This window comes from Vanellus vanellus, assembly GCF_965231255.1.
Source record: "Vanellus vanellus genome assembly, chromosome: 3".
In the NCBI taxonomy this organism is placed as follows: domain Eukaryota; kingdom Metazoa; phylum Chordata; class Aves; order Charadriiformes; family Charadriidae; genus Vanellus; species Vanellus vanellus.
This window is the reverse complement of record NC_138907.1, coordinates 92,349,568-92,374,592: the sequence shown is the minus strand read 5'-3', so window position 1 is coordinate 92,374,592 and position 25,025 is coordinate 92,349,568. Positions and strand designations below refer to the sequence as shown.

The 25,025-nt window shown below is 40.4% G+C and overlaps 1 protein-coding gene and 1 long non-coding RNA gene across 2 annotated transcripts in view; one reads left to right on the top strand and one right to left on the bottom strand.

Moving 5' to 3' along the window:
* PHIP (PHIP subunit of CUL4-Ring ligase complex) overlaps positions 1-21,291 on the bottom strand; it is a gene marked incomplete at its 5' end in the record, with an annotated part of 109,430 nt that extends 88,139 nt beyond the window's left edge. Inside the window, 7 exons of the mRNA XM_082481492.1 lie at positions 491-651; positions 9,650-9,748; positions 9,857-10,007; positions 20,584-20,643; positions 20,814-20,843; positions 21,049-21,107; positions 21,246-21,291. Coding sequence (XP_082337618.1) covers positions 491-651; positions 9,650-9,748; positions 9,857-10,007; positions 20,584-20,643; positions 20,814-20,843; positions 21,049-21,107; positions 21,246-21,291 — 606 coding nt within the window. The remainder of the gene's footprint in view (positions 1-490; positions 652-9,649; positions 9,749-9,856; positions 10,008-20,583; positions 20,644-20,813; positions 20,844-21,048; positions 21,108-21,245) is intronic.
* A 930-nt stretch (positions 21,292-22,221) lies between these two features.
* LOC309669803 lies at positions 22,222-24,816 on the top strand. The gene is made up of 3 exons (XR_014268943.1): positions 22,222-22,354; positions 22,695-22,809; positions 24,452-24,816. It is a non-coding gene; the product is annotated as an uncharacterized lncRNA (long non-coding RNA).
* The last annotated feature ends 209 nt before the right edge of the window (positions 24,817-25,025 follow it).

Sequence of the window (25,025 nt, the reverse complement as noted above, 5' to 3'; positions counted from 1 at the left end):
ACGCTGCACTAAATCTAAGTGTATCACCAGACTACTAAATTTAATTCTTTAAATTTAACAAAAGTTACAGATAGGAGTCAAAATAATCTTGAACTACATACTGATGCCTTCTCTGCCTTCCTAATCAAATTCTGTGGTAATGGTCCATTCTTTTGCTTATGTTTTTGCTAGAGAATGCAAGTCCAGAAAGAAGAATCTACATGGTAATTCCATTCTACCAAAAATAACACGACTTTTCTGACTGAACTACACAGATCAGCAGTTATCATCACATCTAGCCTTAAGACATGTATGCCAAAACTATTTCAACATGCAAACAGTCATGGTTATTAAGAAGCATATAAGATTAACAGTACTTAAAGCATTTATCTGCCCTTGACACACAACATTGTTACATTTATTTTTTGGTAACAATTAGGTGACATGCTATCTGTACTTAAAAAATAAACCAACCCACCTCTACCTACAGAAATAAAGATTTTGTACTTACAGTAAATATTCGCCTGCCAGTCCGATCAAAAGTTACACAGTATACAGAAGATAAGTGTCCCAAAATTCGTTTGTGCATCTTCATATGTTGATAAACTGCAGTTGGAACAAGGCGTTCAAGTCTGTATTTTCCATTTAGTTTTCTTGAAAACAGGGTATCCACTACCAAATGGGGAAAGACAAAAGAAAAAACAGCATTTATACTGGGTTCATAAACTAAGAACTTTCCATGCTGGAGAACTATTACTTCAACACTGGACCATCTGCCATATGAAAAGCTTACTGCAGTAATTCTCTCATTTTGCCATAGTTAGGGAAAAGTACATAGAAAAGTAGCCCATGATACATGCAAAAAAAGTACCAAACTGCAAGGCAGAACATACAGTTGAAAGTTCTATTGGATTTTTAAGTGCTGAAATGTATGCTCCTCGTTTCATACCTAGGGTGAGAAATTCAGGACTGAGGCAGCTTCCATGAAGGAGCAAACTACCTCTAATTTAACAAGCATAAGAACTTCCACATAGCTATTAACTAAAGATCAGCAAACATTCAAACCTTCTTCAAGGCAACCTTTTTTTTTTGAGGCCTACACAAACATTCATCCACCACTGCAAGACAATCAATTTATTTAAGAGTATTGCTACCCACTACAGCTAAACAAACAAACAAAAGAAAACACAACAAAAAAAAGTTTAAATATCAATTCACCAAAACCTTACAGAAAATTCTGATTTTGACTAACAGAACATTGTTCAAAGAGTTTGGGATTTTTTTCAAGTTTAAAAGCTAAGAAGGTCCAGGAGCAAGAACCTACTTTGTTTTAACAAAATGGAAATCTTCAATAAAGAGCTTCAGCAAAGAAAATAAAGCTCAGTGATATTAAACTGCTACTCACGCAATGACAAAGCAACAGAGTATAAGCAGAGTATAAAACATAGACATTAGTCAAACAGTTCCCCATATCGCCACTAGACCAAGGAATGGCAATGGCTCTACACTTTATATCCCACAGAATTATGATAAAGCAGGTAATATATTCAGATCTCTAGCCTCTGAATACATGAAAAGTAAAAACATAAGCACCCAACAATGTCCACACGTGAAAAATGAGATCTATCAGTGCCAAGAGAGGTAGCCGATACTTTCATTACTACTCTGGTTAGCCACTTCTTATATGTCACCAAGACTGTAACTGTACAACCAAAGCGAGCAGGACCAGGGCAGGGGTCTGGGCACTGAATCACACTCACTCCATAGAATCAACTATGAAATAGCTACAAACCTCTGGCATTGCCTGGGTTTGGCCCAGACCAACAAGACACTGGTTCATGAGTCAGCACAGGTCAAACTACATTAAATACGCAAACTGGATTGTAGCTACTCTATAAGAAGCAAAAGCACTTAGTGGTATGGACAACTGCCAAACCCACTGGCCTCAAGCCATAAGAACAGCCCTGAAACATTTCAGTTGACTGCCCAGGTAGCCCAAGGATTCAAGGAAATTTTCCTAGCTCAAGATTCTTTGTAAAGGAGCAGGATCATTAGCTGTGGAGTGAGGCACTTCTAGTCAATGTGCCACTACTGCCTTAAGGCTCTACTACATCCTCTTCACCCTCCCCTTACACAAGAAAAAGACGCAGTTGCATTTGCTCTATGACAAAGCTTTTCCTTGCCAACAGTCTGCTTTAGAACAGCAGGGAACCAAGATTAGTTCAGTCACAAGATAAATCCAGTTTGGGTTTCTCACAAATCATCCTACAGTTAAAAAAAAAAAGTCACATACCCCACCCCCCCCACCCAGAAAAAACCAAAACAAAAAAAACCCAACCACACATACACACACACACTAACAGAATAAGGAAGGTCTTTGTCACAACAATAGAGTGATCTTACACAATAATCTCAACCTACTCCAAAGTTACCTTTTGCTTGCTCTTAATGCAAGACGGAGATGGTTATTGGAAATCACCTTCTAGCAACGCCTTCAAATGAAACCATAGCTCACAAAAAGGGAAAAAAGCTAAACTAAAAGTTAAATTTGCAGAGATGTCCTGTCAGTAAACCGAAACTGTAAGCAGACTCTTTAGGATAAAATGACTTCATATTAGCATGTAATTTGTAATATACATCTGAATTTATAAAAAAACTTTTAAAGTACTTGAGATAAATTTCATATTTGAGTATGTTTTGTTGTTTGGGGTGGTTTTTTTAATCATTGAAGATGATGAAGTTTAACACAACCTAAGCCAGTATTTCTGATTATATTCTTGATGATGTGAAGTGGTTGTGGGCAACTTGCTATGAGTTCACATATCCTTGGGAAAATCAACAGGTGAAATGTCCTTTGTTCAGTACCAATTAACCTACTGGAGGAAATAAGAGGCAACACTGACACTGGATACAAGAAAAGTGGGACCTATCTCACTCTTTGGTTTTGATCAAAACGTAAACCATAGAAAAATCCCCAAATCAGTTACAAATAAAATTAAGTGAATTAAAAAGTGATTTGACATGGAAAAAATATGTATTATGAACTTACATTCTATGGGAAGAAAATTTTTTACCAAGATCATGCAACTGAGGGGGAAGAATCAATCTCCTGCAGGTTTGAACACTGTCCCGGAAACATGTAATTTTTAAAAGACTTATCAAACTGTTTTTTGTTGTTTTAAACAAAATTCTCACATCCACCATTGTTTTTCAACATGGCATTCCATTTAACTACATTTATATTTACTCTCATTGACTTTGCCAAGCAATCCAGCTTGATTTCTCTAACTGACCTATTTCCACTTTTTACTCCAAACACCGACTCCAATGCATCACCTGCACACTTTGCTAGCACAATAGCATTTGCTTTTTTCCTCTAGAGTACAGGTAAAAATTAAAAATAGCCGTGTCTCAAAAATAAATTCCTGCAGCCGAACAATAACATTGATTTTTCCAGCGCAAGCCAAGGTGAAAAAGGCTACCAACTGTTAATAATAATGCCTTTGTACTAATTATAGGCCTTTGGTTTCATAACGATTGTTACCCATATCTAGCATCAATGCTTGTCAGGCCTTATGTGGTCTCTAATCTGTTTTAGTTTGATTTTAACTGCATTTCGAAAAAGTTTTAGAAACCCCTGTGACAGCAAGTCTAATATGTCTCTTGTTTTAGCCATATGAGCAGTTTTCTGTCTTTGCTTAAATTTTGCCTGGCCTCAAGCAAATGAGTGAGTAAGCACAAAGGTGTTCATCACAGGAAGAGTGATAAGGTACAAGCAGTTAGTTACACAGCTGCAGTGGGAGCCAGAAACCACACATAATAAAGTCTCATCCTCTTTCCCTCCCTTATCTCAGGAAGAGTTACAGAGCGCTGGTTGGGCTTTACAGCAAGTCAACCAACATGAAGAGAAGTAAGAAGGGCTGGAAAGAAGAAGAAGAAAACAACAAAACAGAGTGCCTGCTCCTTGCTGGAAGGGCACTGTGAAATGGCCATTGCACAGAAAGAGTTCCCATCCAATGCCTGGCCAACTAAGGGAATTAACTTAGCTTCACTTGCCTCTCTACTACTTTCACATAAGAACCTGCTTTAAAAATAAGTAAGATTTAAACCAAGCAAACAAACAAAAAGCAGATGTTACTAAGTGGGTGTTGTGCAACACAGAATGACAATCCACCACTTAGTTCCAAATGACATTTTGGTTTCAAAATCGGGATTCTTCATATTTACAAATAATGCTAACTGATCAGCAGAATCCAATGCCTCAGAAAGCCACATATATTATTGTTATTTTGAACATGTTAAAAAACACTTTTCCACAAATTCTATCTTTTAAGTTGCTATCAATTGTTTACCAATTGGTTCCAAATAAATTGAATTGGCTTCTAGTTTTTAGGTAACTGGGCTCATCTTCACACAATTTGAGCAGCCTCAAAGACTGAAATAGTCTGCTACTGCAGAACTACGGAACGGTTGAGGTGGGAAGGAACCTCTAGAGATTGTCTAGTCCAACCCCACTGCTCAAGCAGGGTCAGCACAACACAAACCATTCTATGATTCTATGAAAAAAGCCAGCAAGTTTGGGTTGGAAGGGACCCTGAATACAATCTCGTTCCAAACCCCCTGCCATAGGCAGGGACACCTCCCACTAGACCAGGTTTTGTGCAAGGACACATTATAGACTCAGCATCTGACATGTTGAACACCAGGACACTCAGCTCGTTTTCTGAAAAGCTGCTTTCCAGCCAGTCGGCCCCCAGTGTCCACTGGTGCATGAGGTTATTCCTCCTCAGGGGCGGGACTTTTGCACTTGTCTTTGTGGAACTTCATTAGTTCCCTGTTGGCCCATTTCTACAGCTTGTCAAGGTCCCCCCTGAATGGCAGTACAGACCATTTGATCCATCAATCACTACCCCTAGTTTTGCATTGTCTACAAAACTTGGGTGTTTCATCATCCAAGTTATTAATGAAGAAGTTGAACAATACTGGCTCTTGTATCAATCCCTGGAGTACACCGTTAGTGACTGGCCCTCATGTCAGTCACTGGAATTCATTCTGCTGATCACAACCCTTTGAGTCCAGCACTTCTGCCCGTATCTTATCAGTTTGTCAGTGAGGATGTTATGGGAGAGAGTTTTGAAAGCCTTGCTGAAGTCAGGATAAACAACGTTCACTACTGTCCCGTCATCCTCCAAGCCACTCATCTCATTTAAAAGACTATTAGGCATGATTTCTCCTTCATAGATCAATGCCAACCACTCTTAACCATGTTCTTGTCTTTAGTGTGTTGGCTTCCAGGGTTATTTTTTTTGTCACTTGCCTTAAGGATTGAGGCAAGCACAACCCACTTTTAGTTACACAGAGTCTCCTTCTTGCCCCACTTCAAGGCAGGAGTGATACTTGTTCTCTTCCAGTCCTTAGGACACCCCCCTGACCACCATGAACATTTTAACGATAATCAAGAGTGGCCTTGCAATGACATTAGCCAGCATCCTCAGCACCGAGGGGTGCATCCCATCAGGGTCCACAGACTTACTTTGTTCAAACATTCCCTAACCTGATCTTCCTCCACCAAGGGAAAGTCTTCCTTGCTCCAGACCTTCCCTCTGGTTTCCAGGGCCTGGAATTTTTGAAAGCTCATATTACCAGTGAAGACCAAGGCCAAGAGGGCATTGAATATATCAGCTTTTCCAGGTCTTTTGTCACCAGGTCCCCCACTTCATTCAGCAGCAAGCCCTACTGTTGCTTCTGCTGCTGACAGACCTGTAAAAGACCTTTCTGTGCTCCTTCATGTCCCTCACCAGATTTAATGCCAGAATAACTTTGAAGTTTGTTACTGCAGAATTACAGAATGGTTGAAGTTGGAAGAGACCTCTCGAAATCGTCCAGTCTAATCCTCCTTTGAAAGCAGGGTCAAATACAACAACTTGGTCACAACCTTCTACTAAAGTAACAAAAAAGAAAAGAAAGTGGGGTAGGGTGAGAAACATGGGATTCTTTACCCAAAGGCTCTAACCTTAAGCTCTACAGGTAAGAGTTTAAATTCCTTTTTTATAAAGGCCACTGAAGAGCCTAAGCTGTGAATGAAGTTAGGCTCTTAAAACAACTTAGTAAAATGGAACTTTGTTTTTTAAAATTTCACTTCTACTGTTATTATTTGTTGCTGCCAACAACTTTAATCTGAAAATCACACATCTCAGAGTCAAGATCGCCTTATTTGCTTGATTTCCCGTAGAACAATTTAAAATGAAACATAAAGGCGAAGGTAAAGTGGTGGGAGTTTTCAAATTATAGCAGGTTTACAGCAGGTTTTCTCACACTCAAAAGGTATGCAACAGGCACCAACATGAAAGCCTTCAAAGTCTTAGAACGTCTCTAACTCACTCCCCACTCAAAATAGAACAAGCAGCTCAGATAAAAACATCAATCTGTAAAAGGAAGATAAATTTGGTGATCTGAAAGATATGGCAGTATTAGCTGTGCCAACTATTTTTCCCCTTGGCTTGCTTTCCTTAATCAAAGTGACCAAAAAACATCAATCTGTAAAAGGAAGATAAATTTGGTGATCTGAAAGATATGGCAGTATTAGCTGTGCCAATTATTTTTCCCCTTGGCTTGCTTTCCTTAATCAAAGTGACCAATTCCATCATCTTATTTACATGGCCTTATCCTGGAATGTGAAATATCCCTTTAAAGATGGGGGACAGTAATCTGCTTTATCCACTTGTCTGTGGTAAACTCAATTTTATTTTGTACCAACTATAAGTTACACTTTAAAAAGCACACACAAGAATCATTAAGGCTTATCTTTCATTTTCTTCCTTTCTCAAGTTGTATTTAACCCGAAGAACAGAACCCACCTTCCTTCCCGTTCCACTTGCACAAAAATAGAAACAGATTCAGAAGAAACCTGGAAGGACAGCTGAAGAATATGCTTCATTTACAACTCTTACCCATACTGAATCAGGTTTCATAACTTGAGAGTCTAGACACACCTCTAATGAATATCAAGACATTCAGAGTTGTTAAAAATAGTAAGAAAAAAAAGGGACTGCTAGACAACTCTTTTCACTCTCCAAGCTAGTAATACTAAATGTATCAAGCACTCTCTTTTGGGTTGTTTTTATTTTCCTCCTGCCTTCTGTAAGATGTCCAATATCAAAAAAGCAGCCTGAATTAACTTTACTGTTCCTCAACCATTAGCGGGTTCTCCACCTGAAATTCATACAGCCTGAAGGATAGTAGGTTCCTTTTTTGTTGTTGTTAGGCAAATACAGAAAATACAGCCTTCCTAAAGGAAAACTGAGAAGTTATTTAAGGAAACAGAACAAAATTTTCTACTTCAGTTTATAAAAGAAGTGTCATTTCAGTTCACGATTGCATTGAGAATATCAGACTAGAATAGGATAAATCAAAACCAAATGCTTTCACAGGCAGCTCTGAACCAGACATCCAAAAAATCCAAATACACTTCACAGCTAAAAACATTCAGTTACCAGCACTTATCTCAATGTTTGGAAAAGGAAATTATTGGTCACGAAAAAAGTGGTATGTTGAAATAACTGTAATTTTGCAAATATTCGGTGCTCTGCAAAAGGTTCAATAAAAATAACATTTATTTAGAAAGCCTTACTTATTCTTCCCTAAAAAGAGTTTGAAAGTTATTTTTCTTAACATTTAATTCCACTAACATGGCAACTCTACAACTTTCTTTGAACTCCAGCTGCCATGGATTTCATACACAGGTCTTTTTCCCTTTAAAAACTATATACCACAGAGTAAGCGACAGTACAATGCAACACAGTCCTCTTCCACTCTGATTTCTCCAACATGCTTTAAAATGTATTCCCAAGTAAAGGAAAAGGTAAGGCAACCACTAAAAAAAAATCTTAGCTATTAGAAAGTTTAGTCCTCCAGCCACCTTGCAGAAATAGCTGCTCATCTAGTCCAAGATTTTCCGATTTTACAATCTTCAAGCCAATGCACAGCCACTCAAGAATATTATTCTTCTATTCAGCAACAAGCATTTTCTCCCCCACATCTAGAGCACAACACAGAAACAACTCTCTACATGAATATCAAAATAGCAGCTCAAAACAAAACCACACTGAATGGATGCAGGTGCTGGGTGAGGGTTTAAGCAAACCACCTCTGACCAATACACATACTAGCTGAGGAGGCTCTGAAAACTTAGCTCCGAACACCCAGCAAAACCATGTTGTCTTCCTATATTCCAAGTGTCTACAGGAACACCATGGAAAGCATGCAACTTGTGCTTTAAATGGACGAGCTACCAGGACACCAAATACTTTGCCATCTGACCAAGTAAAAATTGGCTGTGCTCAACTTAAGAGCTTCTTAGCGGTAGCATGCTTCTGCTTCAGCTGTTTGGAGAGAACTATAATTCTCTGGGTAAAGTGTAATGGTATGCATTTTGAGATTAGATTTTGAGTTTCATCAACATTAGCAATGATATAAATTGCCCAAATTAAGCTCTCTCAATCATTTATGTATATATACACATACCTCTCCCAATTCATGGAAAACTTACAGGCTATCAATAGCCTCCAAAAGGAGTTTGGAGATTTAAAAATTGTAATGGCAAGTTACCATATTAAAAGTGCCTCTGTTCCAAAAAGTGTGTGGCTACATATTATTAGTACATTGTTACTCATTAGTTCCCCCAATATATCTTTAGTCTTCTCTTTTTTTGCCAACACAGAAACCTTTGTCTTTGCAGCAGCTGCACCTGATCAGGAACCAATCAATTGGATATTCTCTGCCCACTGTCAGCCAACACTGCACATCTATCTGCAACTACCGTTTTGGTATAAACCACTACTATTTGGTATAATCCACACTGGCAATCTGGTCTTCACTGTTCCCTCTTCCCGGGATATCAGCACAGACACAAGTGATTTTACACATTTTCCTATCCAGGACAGGAGAAAAAGGATGCTCCTTAAAGAATCTCCTAAAACATCACACACCTTGATTCTTCTAGCAATTAAAAAATATCCGTAACTTCTTATTAAAAGGTTGAAAGCTAACAAACATGTTTTAGTAACCATGACAGCTTAAAAATAATAACTAAGAAAAAAATATCCCATACCTTCTCAATTTTTCAACAGTACAGACAGCACATGCATACTTCATGATACAGCATAGCAAACTAAAGCGCAGCTACAAAGTTACTGAACAGACCAAAGAGCAGAAAGAATAACTTCTACAAGATACTCAAATCTTTCCAGAGAAAACCATTACCAGCCTATGTGACTTAGTCTCCTCAATAACAGGTGCAGGCCATGCTGTTCTGGTTTTAAGTTGCTATATAGTACTAATTATTTAGCTACTGACAGCTTTATTACAGCTTTAAGAGCAAGAGTTTTAGTTGTATGTATTCACTGTTGAAATATATTTTATTCCATTTCATTCTTCAAAGACAAAATTAGCTTCAGAACAGAGCTAGTATATGAATTTACAATACCGAATTTTTCCCCACATACAAACAGGTAAATATGACAACATCTTAATAAAAATATACTAAAGGTAGAGTATACGACAAACAAGGACAAATCTGAACAGAACTGGTACTTAGCTCTCATCATGACAATAATCAGTCACCCTGGGAGTTAGGTGTTACAATGGCAGTGCCAGAATAAAATTGACTTACCTATACTAGGTGGACTGCCATAATTTATAGGGGACTCTGGAGGCCTCCCACAATGTAGTGCAGCAAGAGCAGATCCCTTCCATACAACATGTTTGCAACCTGTTTTAAAAGAATAACACAAAAAATGTAGGCAAGCATTTTTTTCATGTGAAAACTCAGAGGCATGAAATATCAAGAACTCTCAAAATTCTCATAAAATTTTCATACTTTTGTTTGTACGAAGCAAAGACTGTCTGCCAGCTCCTAATAATGTCTGCACTCCAGGGACACTTTGGGGAATTTCTTGCTCTAGAAGCGGTCCAAGTCGATGGCATATTTGAAGCAAGTGATCAGGTGCCAAGTGTCTGTAATATTTCACCTATTATATGAAAGAGCAAACAAAACATTTGATAAAGAACATAATATTTTTGAAGAATTACTGGTTTAATCCTTTTTCTTTCCAGACTGTTACACAAATTTGTAAGAAAATTATAGTATATTAAAGTTAAAAACAAATAATGACCTTTAAGTACAATAATTCATTCCAGCTGGTCCTAATTAATTCTTCTATTCAGTACATGCTACTTTGTACAAAGAACTGTTGGTATTTACTACTTTCTGACTTTAAGGCACAATTGGTCAAAGACTAATAAGCTGCTTTATAATCATAGTAAAAAAATGTAAAATATATATTTGATATTATATTTAAATAGTGGTCTGATCAATTTAAGCTACTGTAAGATAAAAATTGAGACAAAGACTGTAAGAACAGCAGTCTTTACAAAATTCTTGGATACCAAATAAATAACATAGCTTTGTAGAAGAGAACGCAAAAACATTCTGCCTCAGCTCATCTAAGTAATAAGACCTTGTCGAAGCTCCACAACTGGTTTTTGGGTTTTTTACATCTAAAGCTTTTAAACAAAAATGTTGGCTTTAAGTAATTCAACTTTAAAATTGGTATACATGGTCCTCTATTAGGCTACAAACATGACCAGTTTTTGTAACTGCTCATAGTTTTCAGCTGCACAGTACAAAAACAAACTCCTACTATCAGCAACAGATCTTCTCACCACCTGATTATAACAATGTTGAACCAGTATTAATGACTGCCCAGATAAAAACAGTTCATTCTTTTCAACTACTATAATTCTGGATCAGAAGACCACATTTTATAACACGGGAAAAAAAAGCTTCAAAATGTATGTGACAACAGTAAAATCCTATTACCATAAAGCTTTTGGTTAAGCAACAATATTGTTAAAATGCATAATCTATTGTCATCTTAGACAATAACAAAGAAAACTTAAAATAATAAAATTAAAAGAGAGGACAGAAATTCAGTTTTCTTCAAGTTGCCGTACAGGATTTGGAGTGTAGTAGTTTTATCCTTCCTACAGCCTGAAATATTTCTTCTGTGTTTTACTTTGCAAAAGAAAAAGAGTACTGCAGTAAAAGCTTGTGATGTTTTGTTATTCTGCAACTAGAGACGGCGATGACTGACATTTTAGGCAGAATGATGCTTCTGTATTACACCCAATTAACAGGAATATACCTTATTCTTCATCAAATGTGCTCCTATCTTGCTGACACACTGTAATCGCTTCATGTATTCTAGCGGTTTGTTAACATAAAGAGTGCTGATGTCTGAAACGGAGGCTCTGGAGAAGCCTTGCTTACACCAGTAATTCCCACCACAACAGCACAACCTTCTCGTGAAAGAGGAAGTTTTCTCTTTTGCTCTTACTGTGTTTTATTTAACCCTGGTCAGCAGCTCAGCTCCCCGTAGCTGCTCGCTCACACTCCCCCACCAGTGGAATTGGGGAGAAAAATAAGAAGAGTAAAAGAGCAAAACAACTTGTGGGTTGAAATAACGATGGTTTAATAGGTAAAGCAAAAGCTGCACAGCAAGCAAAGCAAATAAGGAACTCATTCACTACTTCCCATCAGCAGGCAAATGTTCAGCTGTTTCCAGGAAAGAGGGGCTTTCCTTCTGTGAATTATATTACATTTGTAGAAGGCCTTGCAAGCTGTCTGAATTTGACTGCCTAGAAGTTAAATGATTTACAAAGTTCACACAAGTTAAAAAAGGCTTTTTTAAAAAAAATATTAGAAATTTTTTTTTAACAAAGTTACAGTTGATTGTACAGATCAATTCATTTAAAATGACTAAATTTAACGTCATCAGACAGGCAGCCTGTTATAAGTGGCAAAAAATAATCAACTGAATTCAGAACTTGCTATTCTTACTTATTTTTATCAGTAACATGCAAATAAAACTGTTTTTTTCCCTACCTAAAGAAGGAATCGCAATCAAAATAGATGCTTGAGAGCCCTAAGTAGTGACAAAGCTATGTACAGTTTCTGCCATCAACAGCCCTGATCCATTTCCTTAGCTTTTGTTCTCCTTCGCTCCTATCAAAAGGAGTGCAAAAACTTAAATACTGCCTTTGTATAATTCTATCTGAAACCAGACTTCCGCAGACATCTGCAGAATCTGAACTTGTCTCTCAAAGATTAATAATTAATCATTTTTTGGTTTAACCACAAATATTAGAACTACATATGCAATGCAGTTGTCATTTTATCCTGCTCAAGACCCTTCAGTTTTACACATGCTCACAAACGCACAAAATCTAAAGCAAATGAAGCAAACAAGCTTTGACACATTCCAAAACTACAGCTAGCTGACATCTTGAGTCATACTTCTCATGATTTGTCATAAGCCATGTTTTCACTTTTTTATTTTAGCAGAAACTAGGTAGGCTCAATTCCCTGCGCACTTTTTAAAGCAAATGTTTTGAAAAGGGGGTCTATTTGTATTATTCTTGATCATACCTATAAAAGACCTCATCTAAATACATACCTTACACCCACACTATAGTCTTTCCTCATTTAAGTCCGCTTGTGTAAAAACAGCTATTTATGCCAAGTTACTCAGTAGTTCTGTGATGCTTCTGCACAGCAATTGTCTGTTTGCTACTAAACAGCATTCACAACCAGCTCATTAACAAACCAATTCAACAATACTGAGCTGTACGCTTAAAAAAAAAAAGTGACACTGGCCATCTAAGCATTTCTTCTTACTTCCAGAAAGTTTATAAACTATTTCATGAACCATACACAGCGAACATTTGGCTCTTATTTTCCTACATAAGACTAAAGCACACAGAAGAAACTTTTAAAAATAAAAAGTAAGCTTCAGTTTGCTGTAAAATCTGCTAGAGGAAAAGCCTCTTATTTCATTAAAGGTTTTATTTGGACTTATTTCTTTCCCTTTTTCTCCTTCTACAAAGCAGGAAGTGGTGGAACTTAAATAATCTATTAAAAACAGACAATTATGTAAGTTTTCTCTAGGTGAAGTACTTTCTTCTCCATCAGTCAAAAAAAAGAAACATCTTTTTATAACAATATTAACAGAATAGTTCAGTTGAAAGGGACCTAAAACAATCATTTAGTCCAACTGCCTGACCAAAAAGTTAAAGCATGTTATTAAGGGCAATGCCCAAATGCGTCCTAAACACTGACAGGCCTGGGGCATCGACCACCTCTCTAGGAAGCCTGGTCCAGTAATAATTTGTATGTGTGACTATTAGCATTACAGTAGCACTCACAAACGAAGAAAGCATGTAACAGAAATTCATCTTAGTCCCAATTCCTCCCTTTTGAAAAAAGGAAAAAAAATGCAGAAAAGAGAACCACAATGTGGTAACAACAACTCAAGACAGGGCAAGGTAAGAAAGTTTACTTCATATATTAAATGACAAAGAGTGACTTGAAAGCTAAAATTATTTGGACTGTTGTAAGGTGCAGCCTACCAGGAGACAATTCTTGCACTGACAAACTGTAAAAAGAAGCTAGAACCAACATAAAATACACCTACCACCCTATGTCCTCCTCTTAAACAAAATAATAACAAAAAAAAACCCTGTCAAGAGTACTTTCAAGTCAGATCTAAGTGACAAAAAAGAAATAAAATTATTTTTTAAGAGGACACTTTACAAACTTTGTCAGAAACAGAAAAGGTCATGACAACTCAATAGAATTACAAATTTGTCTTGATACCAATCTCTGATTCCAGGAGGTGAAAGTAAAAGCAAAAGGAAAAACATAACAGATGTACAAGTACTTAAAATTCATACAGCTCTAAACGAAAAGCGAAAACTGGACTCTACAAAAAGGAATTCTAAAGTTTTAAGCCAAAACTGATGTCAAACAGTATATAAACAGCACAGATTTTTTTTTTTTTCTCTACCACTCCCACCTAGCTGAAATTTGAGCTGGTTTCTTTCCTCCTCTCATTAGGCTTTCTTCAACATCTAATTCTGCTCTTTTCTTCCAACAGAAGTGCATAGAAGATATGCTTCTGCAAGTGTAATAATGAACTCTTTTTGTTCAAATAGACTTTTCACATAAGACAAGTTAATAACATTTCTTAACCATTACTGTAATAAAAATCAGAACTCTGTTAGCTAGTACAAAATTTTCAGATCTTAAGAACAAATAATATTTTCTAGAAAATAAGAAGCAGCATTACCCTCAACTTCACCCTTTACCTACCACCCCCTACTATACTTATTCCAAACAAACAGCATGGGAATATGAAAAATGCGGCTACACAGCTATTTGGACTAACATTCAAATCTTTATTATCTTTGAAATAGAACTAAGTGCTTGTATTTTCATTCTGCATGACTCTGCAGAATAATTCAGCGTGAGAATCACAATGAATGCATCAACAGAATGACCTAGACTCTTTAGTTAAATTTGTAATACATAATGCAGTTATTCGCTGCCAGTTTTAGACATGAAGTAAAATATGACCCTATTCTGGATTCTGCTTTAAGCACTATGCATACCAAAACGTTCTCCAAAGTACTGCTGCTAGGTTTCCCCTTCTCCCCCCCATGCTTACAGTTAACATGCTTAACTACAAGTTTGACTGTAAATATCTTTCAGAAAAACATATTATCACACAAGGACATTTAACAACAAAACGTAAGTCAGTCAGCTACCTATATTTCAAGATGCAAGAGCTCTATCTTACTAATACCAGCAGCTATCCCAGCCTGAACTATTCTGCTATGTAACGTATTACCCAAAGCAAGCTCCAAATTGAATTATAGTAATTGTTGTACTATATCAGACCATCAATCTAATTGAGTACCCTGTACCACCAGCCACTGCCTTATCACTTTAAAATTAGGAATTGCAATAAAGTGCAATTACTTTTCTCTGAAGCATTCTAATTCTTTTTTTTTTTTTTTTTGGCGGGGGGGGGGGGGGGGGGGGGGGCAGGGGAGCAGGGTGACAGACAACAGTGAGAGGAGAATTTGAGAATTAACTATTTTCCCCAAAGTGTGTTTATTTCTCATATACTTTCTAACCATGCTTGAGCTAAAAATATATAGCTACTTAGCCACTATTTCCTATAGGAATGCTTATGATTTCAATGTGAGATTACTTTTTCTCTAATGAAATAGACCTCTAGGAAACCAGCCATTCCAAGAACATACTAGTTTTCCAACTATTTAATGCTTTCACAGGTGTGAGGTCAGAGCAGATAAACTCAAACTTAGTATAAGCAGACTACTGCAAGCATGCTACTTACCACACGAGAAGGTGCAAACAGTAGTAGCATTTTCAGCCTTATGGACTAAGAAATTCAACTATATTACTGTTAGATTAGCTGTACCTGTTTGCCATCTTAAATTCATTCATAATGTTTTGTGGGGTTTTTGGTGGTAGGTTTTTTTGTTGGGTTTGTTCTGGTGTTTTTTTTTTTTTTTTTTTTTTTTAATAAAAGGTACCCCTTAGAAACTTGATATTTGTCTTTAGCTCATCTCTCATCAGTGTTTCTTAGTCTCTGTTTAAAAGAACTGGCACAAAACAGTTGATTTAGCCAATCCTCTTGACTATCTGTGGAACAAGCAAAAGCGTGGTACTTCGCACAATGTACTAGAGTTCCTCCTCATCAAAATAGTTTGAAAAGAGACGCTCCAACATCACCTAAATTCACAACTATGGGAATAATCTGTACAACAGAAGCACTAGTCTTTTAGAACTAAAATTAAATAATTTAAGTTGATGTATGTCCAACAGAAGCACTGATAATGAGACCAAAAACATTGCTAAGGCTCATAATCATTTAACAGGTTTTCTTACATCCAGTGCAAGTCTTTCAGATCACCTTCTAAAAGACTTTCCCCAAAATACTGTTAATAATGAAAATTAGATGATAACACAGCTCTCCAATTCAATGTAAGTTTTAATTTTGCTCCCTGTTTCTTTGAATACCTTTACAGCACAAGATTTCCTGAAGAAATAAACCACTTATTATCCGGTTACTTATTAAGAAAGAGAATTATTAAACAGTAACCACAGTGATGCCTAAGAGTTTACTATGTTAGGTATTACAGGAACAATGAAATACAGTGTCAATGTACTCAGTGTCCCAGTCCCTCAGATACTCTTTATAACTTTGTGTACTTTTGCATAACCAAAAAGAAATAACAGTGGGATGGCCTGAAAATAGTTTTGTCATTTTCACTTTAAATCACATTTAATAATTGTGGGCAGGGGAAGAGTAAGGGCCAAATGTTAGCAAAATAGTAATAAACAGTTCCTGAGAACAAGGAGGCATACTGCCTACTAAACTCACTGCACGTTCTTCCAATTTGATGTGAATTCCCTGCCTTCTCCTTCCCCAACCACCACTACCACAAATAAAATTCTAATTCAACAGAAAAAAAAAGTTATGTGAATACTTTAAATGAGAAAAAGAAACACAATCGTTCTGATCACACACACTATGATGTTTATACCCTAAGAGACCTTAAAAAAAAAAAAACCAAACAAAAAACACCCCACACCAAACAAACCACAAACCCCACCCCTAAAACAAGCAAACAACAAAACCCCAACCACTCTCTACAGCAGCTCTATCTTGCTGCGGTGAATTCTAAGTCAGTTTCATCCAGCTGAAATCCACTTTACTTACAAAAGGAGCAACCCCAACATGTTCGCCAAGCCCTCCATGCGCGCTCCTATCATCTCCCTCATGGTGGTGGTAAGACCCATGTTGCTGCACACAAAGGGACAGCTGAACCATTTGGAAGTGATTTTTATCCTGTTCATTTTTCAGACAGTTCAGCTCCTGTATCTGACTGACCGCACATGCCTACACAAAGGATGCAGCAGAAATGTATAGCTTTCACCCACAGCACACAATTAGAGCAGCTACACCCATAGTGAAAATGAAACATGAAAAAACAACTACCCTGGAGTCAAATGATGGACCGCAGCATGTTCGTGTGTTAAGGCCCTAACAAATGTGTTTTAAAGCCTAACTAAACACCACATTTAACCACTATCTATAAACAATTCACCACTATCTATAAACAATTCACAAAGCCACCTTGCTCTGCTAAAATGAGCTGTCAGCTCTTAAAACTGAATTTCTTCCCCCCATCACGAGAACTCTTCAGTTTTTCAAACAGAAGAAAAAAATAGCTGGCTTACAACTACTAAGTTTTCACAACTAATGCAAGAGAATACAAAACAACCCGAGATCTGTTATTGGAGAGTCCCACCACCCTTGGCACACCTAGGTTGAAAGTGGCCTACTACAGACTCCATTCTCAGAAAGCCTTTGGTTATACCGCAAATAGAAATCTTAATACTGAAGATACAAAAATGAGATTGGCACTCTGAAATAAGAGATTATTCTCTCAAAGCAAGATTCAAGTGGTTTATAGCACAAATGGTGACTGTAGAAAACTATAATATAGAAATATTTGAATTCAAGAAAAATCACCTAAGAATATAAAACATAGTATAATGGCATTTCTGAACTCAAGTATTTTCCTGCAGCATTACAAGCCCACACAGCATGGTGTTAGCTTATAAGAAAATGAAACATTTACTTTCACTGACCAAACAAAAAAAAATAAAGTAATTTACAAGATGAAAATTGCATCGGACTTAACATTATTTGCCCAAATTAAGTTACAGAAATAAAATATCTAAGGCTGTGAATTTCAGTCTAATAACAGAAAGTTAACTCTAATAAGAATTCATAAGTAAATTTTTTCAAACTGAGAACAAAACCAGGAACAACATCATCTCTTGAAAAAATATCCAGCTAAACAGATTTATAATAAAAGGCATGATTTTGCTATCAACAAAACAGAAGCCTGGGATTAAATTCCATCCCCTGTTACCCAGAGCCCTACATTCCCTCTTAGAGTGAAGCCAGACACCTAACACTACTTTTACTGGTATTTTTATTTCTTAGCTTTTCTCCCTTCAGCCCCTTCTACGACATTAAGTAAAAGCTCAAAGCATTAAAGTCTGAGAAGTGGTACCAAAACATGAGAAAACATGCTTTCTTCAGAAAGAAGAGTCAGCATCTTAAAGCTGGAAATATTTTTAAATGAAAATAAACAAAGAAACAGAAGGCTAGCTCATCAGCAGCCTCTATCTTAAAAGCTAAAGATTCTTTGGTTTGAGATAAACAAGTTTTTGTTTAATGGAACAAGACATTGTGAAAAACACTTCTTTTATATGAAATGTAACTGTCACCCTGCAAACACACTTTAGTGCCAGCTTTCACAAGCCTAAGATGTCAGGTGATACAAAGTTCACACACCTCTGACAACTGAAGCAAGGGCAGAGAGGATGGAGAGAAGCATCAAGAACAAAGTAATCAATTTCTCCCCCCCTCAACATCTAGATAGGGACAAGGTGCAGAAGGGCATATAAACGTTTATCAGGAAGTCTAAGAAAACTTTGTTAGGAACAGAAGACCAAGAAAAGAGGAAGGACCTAGTTAGCATATCCAAATATACACATCCAGGATCAAGCCCAAATTCTGAGGAAGTACATCTTATGTCATTACGTACCTACTCTGACTTAATTACCTGCATTCTAACAAACATAAGATGTTCTTGGAAAGAAGGGTCTGAATGAACTTATTTCTCATCAAGCCTTCTTACTTCAACCTTTAAAATGTCTTTTTTCCCCACTTTCTCTTTCTTCACATCCTTTTATATTCTGACTACATAGAAGAACTCCAATTCCATTCTACACTAGGACTGCACCTCAAATTGTTTATAATTCATAGGATAAAAAGAGAAAGATTCATGGTAGGTTTTACCACACAACTTCTGGCCATTGTTTTAAATGAACAGTACAGCCTTATGATCTTACAAATAAATAAGAATAGCATAGCATCATACAATCACAGAATGGTTTAGGTTGGAATGCACCTTAAAGATCATCTAGTTCCAACTCCCCTGCCATGGGCAGGGACATGCAAAAGTATCCACACTTCGAAATTCCCAGTTGCATTTCTTTATGATCTTTGATTTCAGGAAAATTGTAAGGTGCTGGTATGTATGAACATGTTTTCAACAAGTCAACGGCTATCAATTCTTCCACACCGCGTGCATTAAAATGCCTGGGCCAATCCACCTCTTGCTCCAGAGAAAACCAATGCAGTAAGCAAGGCTGTTCCACCTACAATAAATACCTATGATTCATACCATAACATTCATAACAACTAAAATAACAGACACGCAATGGTTTTTAACGGACACGTTATAGATGGGAACCGTTCCGTCTCCTTTTGCGTGAGCTCAAAAGTTCTCAGAAGACTCTAAGTCTCCAAAGTACTGGAGTTCAGAACTACTATAACCAACCAGAAAGCCCGAAGGGAAACCTCGCTTTGACGAACATTACAAGCAGGGCTCAGTCTTCCTCTGAAATCTTATTCAGAAATTCAGAGACTAAATTATACAACAGTGCACCTGTAATGAAAACAACACTAGAAACAAGTTGCTAACAGACACAATTCAGACACCTTAATTGCTGTTTTCCCAGCTACTGTAGTTCACAACATACTAGGGAAAAAAAAAACAAACATCCAGGCCCCTCTCTGCTAGCAAGAACTACACTGCTACAAGGAATGTAATGCTTTTTTTCCTTTTTAATCACTGATCTATAGCCGAGATGAAGAGCATACAGTGGGAGATTAAATAAAAAAAAAAAAAGAAGGGGCGATGGGTGATACAGAAAAAGTCACTCAAGTCAAATTTGTGATGCGAGCCTGGCAAGCCCAGTTATTCCTACACACCAGATCCGCTGCATAGAAGAACCGCCAAGCCACATAACGCACCTGGCCAGCACCGGCGGGTACACACCGAACCAAGGAAGGATGCCTCCAACCAACCCCCTCCATCTTCCCTCCATGCAGCCCCCAACCCAACTTCCCAGCACAGCGATAGGGAACGGGGTGGGGGGGGAGGAAGGGAAGAGACAAAACCACCTCAGGCACAGCGACCCGGGACCCGACCTCTCCCTCAATCCCCTCCCGCTGCCCCACCGCGGCCCGGTCCGGCGGAGGGACACAAGGAGCGGAGACGGGGGAGGGGGAGAAGCCATTGTGTGCGCGCGGGCGGCGCGGCGGAGAGCGCCCCCGCCCGCTGCCTCCCTGCCTGCCGCTGCCCGCCCGCCCGCTCGCGCTGGCCCCGCCCCGCGCGCTGCCGCCCGCACCACGTCCATGACGTACCTCTACTTGCAGGCCGGGGCTCGCGCCCGCCGGCCCTTGTTGTTATTTACCCCCGCCGCGCGCGCGGGCGGCACCGGCGGGACCCCGGCGCCCCGCGTCTCCCCTCAAGGGGGAGGAGACGGGGGGGGGGGGGGGGGGGGGGGGGGCGAGGTTGTGGTTTGTTTTTTGAGTTTTTTTTTTCTTTTCTTAAAAAAAAAAAAATCTCCAAAGTTTGGGGATTGTGGGTGGTTTGGTTTTTTAAGTTGCCTTTTTTTTTTTTTTTGCGGGAAATTCAGTTTTTTTATTGGGCTGCTCAGGGAGAGTTGGGGGTGGAGGGGGAATAAATAAATGAAAAAAAAAAAAAATAAAGTCTGCAGGACGGCCGGCCCCGTCCCGCTCCTCTTACCAGGTTCTCGTAGCTGCGGGGATGCTCCTTGCCCGTCCAGTCCGTACGCTTGGGCAGCAGCTGAGGGGAAGGAGAAGGGCACCCGGTGAGCGGCGGCGGCCCTCCCCCGAGGAGCCCCCCGGCAGGGCCCGGGATGGGGCGGGGGAAGCGGGAGAGGGCGAAGGGAAAGGGGGAGGGAGGGAGGCCGCAGGCGGGGCGAGCGCCGGGTGCGCGGCGGCGGCGCCGCTTACCTGTTTCTCCGCCACTTCTCGGATCAGGACCTGCACCAACAACAAAAGGGGGGGGGGCGATAAGAAAAAGGGGACCGGTTTAAAAAAAAAAAAAAAAAAAAGCGGAGGGGGTAAGGACGAGGCTGCCAGCGCGCCACCTTGCCCGACCACCCCCTCCCCGCCAGGCCCGGCGGCGCCATCCATCCATCGCTCCATCCCTCCCTCCCCTCCCTCCCTCCCTCCATCCATCCCCTACCTGAGCCGCTTGCTGGCAGGGTCCGTCCTCCAAAAAGCGAGCGATGAGGAAGTAGAGCTCTGAAGGGAGAGAAGAAGCGGTGAGGGCTGGAGCTCGCCCCTTCCCCGCGGGCTTTTCTTTCTCTCTCCCTCCCCCCCTCCCCGCCGCCCCTCTCTCCGTTTCCCGCCGCCCCGCACGGCTGCTCCCCCGGCACTCACCCGCTCGCAGCTCCGCCGTGTGCCTGCTGCCGCCGTCCCCGGACATGGCGAGGCGAAAACCGGGGAGGGGAGGCGGGGGGGGGGGGAAGAAGGGAAGGGGGGGGAAGGGGGGGGGCTCGGGCCGCGCTCCCGCGGCAGCGTCGGGGCCCAGCGAAACGCGTCCGCCCGCCCGGTAGCTGTCACTGTTCGTTCACCAGGAAGAGTCTCGGCTCCACCATTCAACCCACGGGCAGGAGGAGGAAACAACAACTCACAGCAACCCGCCGCCAACGCCGTCGCTGCTGCCGCCGCCGCCAGCCAGCGCGAGCGAGCGCGATCCCTCCGCCCGGAGAAAGAGTCCCCTCCTCCTCCGCGCCCCCCGCCTCAGCCCTCGCGGCCCCTCGCGCCGCGCCGCGCCCCTCCCCCCCGCGCCCCTCAGTGCCCGACGGCGGGGGCGGCCCGGCGGGGAAGGGAAGGGGAGGCGGCGGAGGGGGGGGGGGGAAGCTGCGTTCTCCTGCCCCCCCCTTTCTCCCGCCCCGCCGCCGCAGCGGCCCCCCGGCACTGCCCGGCTGAGGGGGGAGAGGGGCGAGGGCGAGCGCTACGTGTTTTATTAGCGGGTGGGCCGAGGCAGATGTCGGAGCGGCAAAGGCGGGGTGGGCGGGAAGGCGGCGGGCTGGCGGCTGAAAGGCGCTTTCTCTGCGAGGTGCGGGCGGCCGGAGCGCGGAGGGATACGACGCACGGGGAGGAGGAGGAGGAGGGGCGGCGGCGGCTGTGGTGGGGGGCAGCGGCTCTTCACGGCGGCGGCGGATGGAAGTTACCGAGTTTCAGTGTCGCAGAAATGGGAAGCGAACGAAGCCAAAAATGCCCCCGGGGAGCGCGGCCCCGTTGGGGAGGCGGGCTGTGGGAAGCCCGGCCCTCCTCTTCCACACACACGCACGCACATACCCCCCCCGCCCCGCTCGGCCGCGGCTCCCTCTCGCCCCCCCCCCCCCCGCTCGGCCGCGGCTCCCTCCCGCCCCCCCCCAGTCGCCAAGCCCCTCCCGGGCTCCCCCTCAGAGGCCGCGGCGGCCCCGGGCTCCCCGTCAGAATCCGTCAGGGGCCTCGGGGCGCCGCGGGTTTGGCATCTGCGCGTAAGTGCCGGTGTCAACGCGGTGGTGTGTTTCGTATTCTCGGGGCCGAGTTCGTGCCTTGGGATTTGGGGCGGGAGGGGGCGGGTGGAGGGGGGGTCCGGGACCTCAGCAAACCCCAAACAACCAGCAACGCGCTTTTCTTCGTTGTTTGGCAGCGCTGCCCTGCCCGGGTCGGGGTGGCGGGCTTGGGGGCCGTCGCCGCGGGGAGGGAGGGTTGAAGGGCTCGCAGGGTGAGAGGTTTGAGAACTTACACCACCCCCCCCTTTTTTTTTTAAAAAAAAGACCAACCTAAACAGCTAATAACGATTTTATTCATTGTTCTTGCCGCCAACCCCACCAGACACGCGGGGCTGACGAATCCTCTGGCTTCCCGGAGCGATGGCAAGAGGAGGAGTGTTGTCAACGCGAGGACGAGCGAGGGATGGCGGTGCCCGCAACCTATGGCTGAACTGGAGGTAATTCACTAGCGGATCGATAGCCTACCGAAGGTTCCTGAAAGGCTGCAGTCTTGTACAGAGCCTGATTAGCGAGTAAATCTTTTTTGTTGTTATTTTTAATTATTGTTATTATTATCTAATGCTTTGCTAGCTTGACGATACCGAATAAACGTCTCAGTTTGCGCTGTAGCTGTTTATTTGCCGCTTACAGTCAAAAAGGAAAAGAAAATAAAAGCAAAGCAAGCGTCCACTGATAATTACCTTTAAAAAAATCCGTATGCGATGAGGAAGGGGTTTAAAGGAGCGTAATTACTTGTCTCTATGGTTTGCAATGCATCTATGCTTTTTCAGGTCGAGTTGGGGCCTTGTGAGAACAAACGTGTTTGTGGACAATAAGAATGAATTTAGCAGGGATCAATGTAAACAGGGGATGCTGTAATGTTTTAATATTTATTTTGCCCCGATTATTAACTACTGTAAGTTGTGAAGCAAAGCCAAAAGTGTGTTTGAAATTATATAGAAACTAGACAAAGAAAATTCTGTGTGTAAGGACCCCGAAGCTCTCAACTATACATAACTTTTAACGAAATTCAATTTAAACCGTATTTCTGTGCAGCTGAGGGGAGGCTGAGTTTAGCATTTTTAGACCTATGTTTCCAAGGCCCGTGAGCTTAGTGAATGAGCCCACTGCTTGAGCTTTGTGCTTGGCACGGTGAGAAAGCTTACTGCAGCCACCCTTCTGCTTTATTGCACAAACGTAACCGTGAAAGATTAGAGAAAGGAGGCTAAAATGCCACATATTTCCATAAAGTCGTGTTATAAAAAGTAATAAAAATTAATTTATATAGCAGATGCCTAGTTGCTCTCCATTTTGACATACAATTGTCAAATGTCCTAAAAATTATTAAAATCATAATCTAGCATATGGTCTGTAATCATCAAGGTAAATGTATTTTGTTGTATAGATTTTTTTTTTTTTCAAGAAGTAAAATCATGCATAATAAACTTGATCACTTTGTCTGTAGCAACGCTGACTTTATATGTTTAAAAATGTACAGATGTCTCATTTTTCCCAGATTTTATAACAATAACCACTCTGTGTTTCGGCTTTATTTTAAATCCACGCTTCAAATAATTGAAATGGCAATGAAATCACATTTACCATCTAATAAAGATTTAAAAATTAAAGTGACTCGAGTCTTTTCTTAGCAATGTAAAATACGTATTGTAATATCTCTCATAGGTGGTTCTCACAACAAAGGGCTACGTGAATAATGTGATTAACATTTTAATTTCCCTTGATGTTTACATAAAAGAAAGTATGCCTATGTATGACATCAGTAAAACTATAAACCAAGGAATAGGGAAATTTTAACAGTTTGAGTCTGAAAGTAGGGAACAACTATCCTGAATATATTGAACTTCCTTGTTCTTTTGGCAACTCGTAACTTTTCTTGATGCAGCTTAAAATACAGCCTACAGAATCCAAATGTTCTTGGTGCTTTCACAGTAAAATAAGGAATTGGGTCTTTTATTTAATTTTTGTAGAGCACCAAGCAAAATGGAATCACAGTCCCTAACTTGAGCCTGAGCACTGCAGTACTACAAATAATATTTAATAATCAGCTTTTACAAACATACTTTTCACTTCTTTTTGCAGATGAAATCTGATGGGTTTTTTTGTTTATTTGTGGATTAACATGGAAGTCACACGGGCCACAAGAGAAGATGTGGAATTATTATTTAGTGATGCATGTTATAAAGAGTTTTAAGAATTCTTGCAGCAGTAATAAATGCTCCATTAATTTTTCAGATATCTTTTTAAAGTTTTTTTTTTTTCTCTGTTGCAGTTAAATTGAGGATGTTTTTGTTATGTACACAAGTGGAGAAAAATATCCTCGTGTCTGAATTTTTACTATCTATCTTGATTGTTTTGCTTTCAAATAATTCTTTTTCTTTCATGTGATCTTGTCACCTTACATTATCCTTAAGTAAAAATACATCAGTTCTGCTTTGTCAGTGAGATTTAAGGTTTTTAGGAGATATTTCTACTCTGAAAGGTCTGCATTTAAAAAAAAAAAATAATGGAATTATTTTCCTTTTTTAACTGGAATGATTGTTACAGTGAAAAAGAAAATCTCAGATTATTTTACAATAATTGGATTTTTTTAACATCTGATAGCTTTATGTACTCTTTTTGCTAATGTTGTGTCCTGTTAGTTTTTTGTGACTTT